The sequence below is a fragment of the Corapipo altera genome, unplaced genomic scaffold, assembly GCF_003945725.1.
Source record: "Corapipo altera isolate COAL_440 unplaced genomic scaffold, ASM394572v1 93, whole genome shotgun sequence".
Taxonomy (NCBI): Eukaryota; Metazoa; Chordata; class Aves; order Passeriformes; family Pipridae; genus Corapipo; species Corapipo altera.
In genome coordinates this window covers 891,711-899,989 of record NW_020885000.1, presented here as the reverse complement: position 1 = coordinate 899,989, position 8,279 = coordinate 891,711, and the positions used below count along the sequence as shown (strand labels likewise).

The 8,279-nt window shown below is 53.1% G+C and overlaps 1 protein-coding gene across 1 annotated transcript; it reads right to left on the bottom strand.

Moving 5' to 3' along the window:
• Positions 1 to 5,963: 5,963 nt before the first annotated feature.
• LOC113958595 (olfactory receptor 1-like) lies at positions 5,964 to 6,941 on the bottom strand. Its single transcript, XM_027666978.1, is given in 4 exon segments — positions 5,964 to 6,370; positions 6,373 to 6,561; positions 6,564 to 6,779; positions 6,782 to 6,941. Coding segments are annotated over 4 exon segments (972 nt in total).
• Positions 6,942 to 8,279: the final 1,338 nt, after the last annotated feature.

Sequence of the window (8,279 nt, the reverse complement as noted above, 5' to 3'; positions counted from 1 at the left end):
AGCCCCAGGGATGCCACATGGACACTCTAGTCATGCCAACAGCCATGTCCAGCAGGGATACCAGGTTGTCATCCTCAGTGTCTCTATGTGCTGCAGAGCTCCCAGGCTGCCTGAGGTTTTCCCCCGTGGAGTCAGGGAATGCCAAGGCAGACAGCTCTGCAAAATCTCAGCATCTGATCTCTGGCCCCATGCTCCAGGCACAGACCTGATGCCTTGGCACAAACACGGTGACATGATGCTGGATGGGACCTTCTATCCGGGATCCTGCTGACTGACATGTGCTGCCTGATTCTCAGAGGAGGGATTCCCACTGCCACTGTTGTGCCACGGGGCTGGGCTCAGCCCCAGCCGACACGCTCACAGTGGGAGCTCTGTTAAGGCATCCGGGGGACCCTGGCAGGCTGTCAGCCTGCTCCAAGCCTGCCCAAGGAATGCCGAGAGCGAGCCACTGGAGTGCGGCGTGCCAGGGACACCAGGCTCAGCTCTGGCAGGAATTGCCGCTGCCACCATGGCTGAGCAGGAAGGTGCTGGCAGAGATGGGTGACAGCATGGCAAAGGCCAGCTGTGTCATCTGCAGCAGAATAGTTATCTCTTAAATTTTCTTTATTCCTTAATTTCCTCGGCCCTTTGCTCCTGTTCCTCCTCTCTTCCCCTCCCCCTTCCTGCTCCAGGGATGGAGTTGAGAACTGGAGACACAAAAAGGTGAAAATTACAGGTTGAGATAAGAATTCACCGAAAACAGCGATGAGATAAGAAACTGAACAATAACAATATTAATAACCAAAATGTACAAAAAAAAAAGAAGGGTGATTTACATGCAAAAGGCTCACAGAGCCTGACCCAATGCGATGTGTTGTGACCACAGCTGGCAACACCCCACCTGGACTGCTCCATCACACTTGCTCCTGACTGGAAACCATGTCCCTTCTTCTCAGAAGTGAGAGAGTCCCTTTCACCACCCTGGCCATAAATGTAAGATGGTATCGAATGTCTTGGCTATGCCCCCTTCCACTGATTTGGGCCGAAACCAGGACATATGCATTTTCTTTGCTCCCTAAATTTGCTGGAGCTCTGTGCTCATTAATTGCTTCTCAGTTTTAACACTCACCCCCGGGGAGCAGTAATCCCACCAGGTGATGGTGCCAGGAGAACTGGGGCAACTGCTTGTGCCAGGGCCAGTAACAGTATCTTCTACCTGCTGCCCTTTGCCCTGCAGGAATGTGGGGTTGGAGGGATGGATTCTGGGCCAAAGAGTTACTGGGACAAACTGGTCCCATTCTGAAGAAGTCGAGCTCCTCTTTTGCCCTGCATTGTCCCTGTCACCAAGTGATGGAGGGGCCAACCTCATCTGATGGGCCAAGTCCTTGCTAGGTCCTGTCCCCATGTGCCACCAGACCCAGCATCTCCAGCTGCTCCCAGGTGAATGGTGCTCCCGGCCGTGAGTGCCCTGGTGCAGCATGAGGTGCCATTGCATGGCACTTTGGGGCACGGTCTGGCTGGACCGCTCACCCACAGGGCTGGGGGACATCCCCAGCTGCCACAGCCAACCTGGCCTGTGCACTCTCCATGGGGTGGTTGGTACTCCTGCTCCACCACAGGCTCTAGAGCCCCAGAGCTGCTGGGGGTTCCCCCTCTGAGTGTTGGGGTGGGGACTGGCTCTGCTGGGAGTGAAGACCATGGAGACCACCTCTGCTGATCTAAGCCACAGGTCCACAATGTGGCTGTGGCCAGGAGCAGCTATAAACCCCCCGTGGGAAATGGTTGGGACCCAGAGATGGGATTGCAGAGGCAAAGAAAGCCAGCTGAGCACTGGCCTGGAGTGTGGGGACCCCAATCAGGGGTATCTCGGAGAGGTGTCTGTGGGGGAGGCAGGAGGGGGTGGGGCTACAGCCACATCCCCATCTGCATGTCAAGCCTGCAGCCACCTGGCTGGGCAAGAGCAGTGGGAAGTAACTCGGAGGCCACTGGGTGTGTGCCAATGAGACTCTGTGAGTCCTGGCGAGGTGGGTAGAAGACCCCATCCCCATGCTGCCTCCACGGACAGGTGATGTATGAGAGCGCGAATCACCTCTATGAGGACCTCAGCACTCCCCAGCATTGCACCCAGCCAAGGGGCAGGGTCACCATTTCTTCATCTGGGAGCAAGAGGTGGGTAGGGAGAGGGAGGAGCCCTCATCACATCAGGGCTGAGTTGGATCCTCCAGCACTGACCCATCAGGAACAAGCAGGACTGGCAGCCAGAGAGGGACTCACTGAAGCCATGCTGTCACCATCTTCAAGGCTTGCAAGATCCCGCTGGATGAAAGTCTGGGAAAGCTGGGGCTTGTTGTGGTGAGGGGCTGAACTACAGACCTTCCAAGGTATCCTCCAGCCTAAGTTATCCCAGGATGCCTTGGTCCCATTCCCCCTCTCTGCAGCAATTCCTGCTGCTTGCCACAAGCTCAGCCCAAGCTCCCAACGGACTGTCTGTTGCAGATGGCTGCTAGTTCCCAAATTTCCAAAACACGGCTAAGGCCACAACTCTTCCTATTGCTGAGTTTCAGATCTTAAAATTTCCTTGGTGAATGGAAAAAAATTAAGAAGTATCTTTTCTGGCTATTATCCAGTGCTTGGCCCCTCCTCAGAGTGGTGCTTGGGGCCGCTTTTGGGCCATCGTGCCAGGAGTCCCTGTGCCCACAGCTCATAAGACTTGTGCTCCACACCTTTCCCTGGCTCCATTGTCTATCTTTGGACACACTCCAGTACCTCAATGTCTTTCTGGCAGTGACAGGGAGTACAGAGGAACAGTCACTGCCCTGGTTCTGCTTCACTTAATTTTTACTTCAGTTTATCTGCCTGCAGGGACAGCAATGTGTCTGCAGCCTGAACAAATGTCCCCAAACCTTCTCTTTCCATGGGGGTGGCACTGGAGCACTTTGGTCACACATGCAGACCTGCCAGAGCACCCATCATCCCAAACACCCCAGAACAGCTCTCTGGAAGCTCTCATCCTGATGACAGGGGCTTGATGGAGGATCTGCCTCCCGCACTCCTCATCTCCCTGCCGTCACTGCAGGTACTGGAGGAGGGTGCTGAGGCTGGCGTGGTCCATATTGACCAGGCCACAGCTGGTGAGGTCTTTCCCTGCAGGAGAAAGTGGCAGGATGGGATGAGCTCAGAGATTCCTCCAGGATGCTGCCGAGCTTCCCCATGTTGGGCCTCCTCGTTCTCAGGCAGCTCATGGAGCCTCGGGCTCTGAACGGCTGCGCACACCTTCTCACGTATGTCCTGCCTGCGTGGGCCTCACCCTGCACCTCTCCTCTGTACCCCTTCATCCAAACCCTCTCACCCTACACACCCCCTTCCTTTACACCCCCCATACCCACCATCCATTCCATGCCCCAGTGTCCCCCATATCCGTGTACCCATCACCTCTCCTTTGTCCCATTTTCACATCTCTTAGCCCTCTGCATCATCCTGTGCACTCCATTCCTCTTGCGCACACCCTCACTGAGTCCTTGATGTGGGTGCTGCTCCCAACCTGCCTGTCCTGCTGCTATGTCATCCCCTCTGCCTCCCTGCCAGCCCCCGGAGCCTGGCTCACCACCCATCTCCATTGCCTTCATTCTGGCACGACGTGGGATCTCCTCTCACACCAGCCTTGTCCCCAGGACCACTTGTACCTCTCCCTTGGCTGCAGGACACGGTCACTTCCAGCCCCCCCCGGCAGAGATGTCTCCCTTTATTCGTAAGTTATATACATGTAGATTATAAAACATACACATGAATAGTCATTTTAAAAGGACAAGATAAAGATTAAATAAACACTGATTTAAAAATATGATTTTATTTTATTTCTTAATGATACCAAATATACTTTCTTCCTGCATCCTAACGGGTTGTTCTTTGCACGCCCAGGGTGCATGCATTCCTCTTTGGAGTCGGCTGCTCCAGAGAAAGTGGGAGTCTCCCATGACTCATAAGTCTGATAGCAGGGATTTATGATTCTTTTATCCCTGGCAGTGCTGCTGGTCCTTTCAGCAAGCTCCACTGGTCCATACTGTGGTGTGACCTAGCCTTAGTGAAGGCTAAGCACAGACTCATGGTGCCCAGCCCTTCCCTGCTACATCCTCTCTTGCTGCTCATAACCTCCAGAGGTGCATTCCTGGCCAAATACTAAACCAGCACACCTGGTATGAGTAGTTGTGAATTCTCAGGTTTCCCTGGCCGTAGGAGAGCAGAGGGGTGGCAGATTGTTCCAGGTCATCCCTGCCCTGGGGACCATGGGTGGGAAGGGATGGGAAATTCCCATTTTATTTCCAAAGGAGCTGCTGATTTTGTAGGTGTCGTAAAATCCTGTTTCCCCAACTGGCCCTGCCTTGTTTGTGTGCTCTGGGAGGATGTGGTGCAGCCTCACCTGAGTGGATAAGGCGCGTTGGGTTCCCACTGGGAAATCTTGACTCCATCAGTCACAAGAAACTAGTTCCCATAATTTCTGCTCAGTAGGAGTCTTACAGGGTTTTGCTTGTAAAGCAATCCCAAACCAGCATTGGGTCGAGGTCCAGGGAGAACACATTTCACTGTATCTGTTGTCAAGTGTCCCTGCACACACCGAACAGGGCTCACAACATCCTTTCCCACCACTTTATTTATGACCACCAAGTACCATCCCCTCAGCTCCAGGTGCTGGGATCCCCTGAACCCTTCCTGAAAACACGACACGAACCAGATCCATCTGCTTTCCCACCCGCACTCCTGCTTCACTGCCACTATTTCGCATGTGGAAGCAGCTCTCTGTACCCAGGATTAATTTTGACTTCAAAAACTATAAAGATCAGTCCACTGACAATGGTTTTTCTATGTATACATATGAAGAGGTCAGTAACTAATCAATCTCAGGTTTGGGGGTGAAAACTGGAATCTTTATTGAACACGTGAAATGCAATACAAGGGTCTTGGGGGCAGGACATGTTAATGAGGAGGACGGGTTATGCTAACTAGGTGATGGATTGTGTTAACTGGGAGATTACACAATTTTCTGCTACAGTTACACAGTTGGTTAATATTCTCCCTTAGCTAGGACCACATGGGGGGGAAAAGAATAAAGGGGTTTCTACACGGTCTGATAACGTCATCACAAAGTCTTTCCGTATCTCGCTGCAAGAGACAGGCCAGTCAATATAGTTAAATATCAATAGGTCTTGTGAGGAAGGTCTGCAGAGTAAGGAGTTTTTCCCTGCTCCTGCTGTCCATGGCCTGCTACATAATCTCATCAGCTCCTTCTTTGCTGATAGCTGAGCCCCGGATCCCAACATACATATTCCCTTGCGTTAAGGGAAAGACATCCAGCACTGCAGTGTCTGAGAGCCCAGAAGAGATCATCCAGCATTAACCAGGAGTGCAAACAGCCGAGCTTTGCAGTGTTTCACCTCAAAAAGGACTCTGCTTGGGAATAGAAGCTTTTTCCAGAGAGCCTGACAAAGCCCCTCGTGTAGATAAATGATTAAAAGAAAAAGGCTTACCAAGGGCGCCAGCACACCAAAGGCAACATATGGACAGCCAGCACAGCTTATCCGTCTGGGCAGTATCTATTTCTTAGGCCTAGTCTATTCCAGAGGACACTGTGTGCCATCCTTCTGCCACCCCTCTGAGAGACTGAAGAGCTGTGCAATGGGTGGATGGTACCTGGCTCTTGGAATGGGATGAGACCCAGCTCATTTGTTTCAGACCATATCTGCAGAGCCAGGCTCTCTGAAGCTGGCACTGGGAGTCCGAGTCAGCGGTGTGGGGGCTTTCAGTCACAGAGGCAGATGATGCTGTGAACTAGGGACCCAGCCCCCAGGTCCTCATGGGTAATAATGTGTCTGAGTGTTGGATGTGCTTGTGAAGGGAAGCGAGAAGCTGCCAGCTGTGCCCTCACTGGCACTGCCTGACTGGGACCCCCAGGCTCTTCCTGTGTCTTGGGTCACCGGAGCCTGTCCCTGTCACAGGGAGGGTGGGGGTTGCTCAGCAGTGATGACTGCACCCTTGGTGGACGTCTGTAAGACACCCCAGCACAGGTCTCTCCTGATGGCCCCTTTGACCTTGCTGTTTCTCAAGCTGTAGATGATGGGGTTGAGCATGGTGGTCACAATGGCATAGAGCAGGGCAAGGACCATGTCTGTCTCCTTGGAGCTGCTGGAGTGAGGCACTAGGTATCAAATGGTCCCAGTCCCTGTGAAGAACAGGGACACTATGGCGAGGAGCGAGGTGCAGACAGCAAAGGTTCTCTGTGTCCCTGCTCCCTGTTGCAGGACAGCTCCAAAGATGTGAACGTACAACACAAGAGTGAGAAGTAAAGAGCCCATCGCAGGGGTCTCAGCCAGAGTGTACAAGGCGGCTGTGCTGAGGACAGTGTGGGGCTGCAGGAGGCCCGCAGCACAAAGTGGTCGCAGAGCAAGTGGTCGCTCACGTTGGACCCACAGAAGGACAAGTGGGCTGGGGGCAGGCCTGGATCAGAGACGAGAAGGAGCTGTTCAGCCACCAAGCAGTGACACATCCTCTTGCTCATCAGTGCCAGGTAGTGGAGGCAGATGGCCATGACTGGTCCTGAGCCATGGCAGCCAGCAGTGGGCACCCAGAGCCTCCAAAGCCAAGGAAGAAGTACATCTGAGTGATGCAGACCACAAAGGAGGTGGTCTTCTGTGACGAGAAGGAGTCTCCAAGGATCTTAGGGAGGGGTGTGGCGGAACAGCAGATATCCAGGAAGGAGAGGCGGCCCAGGAAAAAATACATGAGGGAGTACAGGTGCACATTCAGCGGACAAGGGTGATAATGAGCAGGTTCCCCAGCACCATCATCAGGTAAATGAGCGAGAAGAATGGGCAGGGGTTTATCTCTCCTCCATTGACACTGGAAAGTTCCAAGAGAAGGAACATGGTGGGGGCACCGAGATGTTCCTGCTGCAGGGGCTTGGGGCTCATCTACCGGAAGAGCTGGAGATAAGGAGAGGTAGAAGGAAGGGGAGTGCTCACCCTTGCCGTGGGGAATCACCAGCCCTTGGATCTGCTGTCTAGTGAGCTGAAGCTGCGCCACTGTCCAGGCACTGCCCACACCTTGATCCAGAGGCGTGGTGGTAGTACAACTGTGGGGGCAGGTGGCAGGTCTGAGCCCATGGGGCTTCAATCCTTAAGGCAACTCCCAACTCTGTGTCACCTGAAGGACACCAGAGAGAGCTGGGACCTCACCTCTGTGATCAGTAAGGATCCCAGGGACTATTAAACAAAAGCAGACGAGAGTAGTTCCTCTCCTCCTTCCAGGTTTCCTGACCTGCAACAGGAGATTGGTCTAAAGATCCCACAGGTTGGAGACTGCTTGAACAGCTGCTGCTGGGAACAAATTGTGTTTACACCTTTAGTGAAGATACAGAAAGGTCTCCTGCTTGCCCTCTCTGTCACAGATCATGGAAGCAGACCTCAAAAAAATAAACAATGTTTATATGTAGGACAGAGAAGGTTCCTTCTGGCCAATACTGCACTGGGGATGTCAGCTTCATGGTCACCCTGAGAAAACAACACAAGGGAGGGACCTCTGAGTGTCTGAGAGATCACAGGAGGACCAGAAATGCAGTTCCATCAGGCTCGAGGATGGTAAGGAAAAGCAGAGATATTAGCATGCAGGAAAAGGGAAGACTCTGGGTCTAATGGGAAGCTGGAGCTCAGGAGTAAAGGAAGATGAGATGCAGAAGATTGTGAGTGTGAATCTAAAGCTTGGAGGAGGAGCAGCCAGGACATGATCAGCCATTCACAAAAGCCTGCAGGAACCTGCTGTTGCTGACTGAGCTATCACCAGGTCCTTCCAGAGAGAAGGGTGGGAGCATCTCCTAGGAGCCAAGAGGAGTTGGATGCCAGGCTGAGAGGATTAAGTACTTTCAAATGACATTGCACTCCAAGAGGGAACAAGGACAACATTTCCATGCTGAAGATGTGCTCCACAATGCAGAGGGCCAGGGTGGGCTGTGGATTTGTCCTGGTGCCCAGCAGCTGGGTGGATGTGTGTGAGCAAGGAGGGAGGAGGAGCAACCTCAGAAGCTCAGCTGCTCAGGTTCTCTGAGCACCTGGGAGCATCCATGGACTCAATCCAAGGAGGTGTGCCAGCAGGATGGGAGAAGCATTCAGGGATGTGATGCCAGGCTTTGCACCACAAAAGGAATGAAGGTTGAAGGAGAGGCGTGTACTCTACTTGCTAGTTTGGGTTGTGATGGAGGAGTAGAAGCTGACAAACAAAAGTGAATCCTCAGAGAGACAGGAAGGACCTGGGGG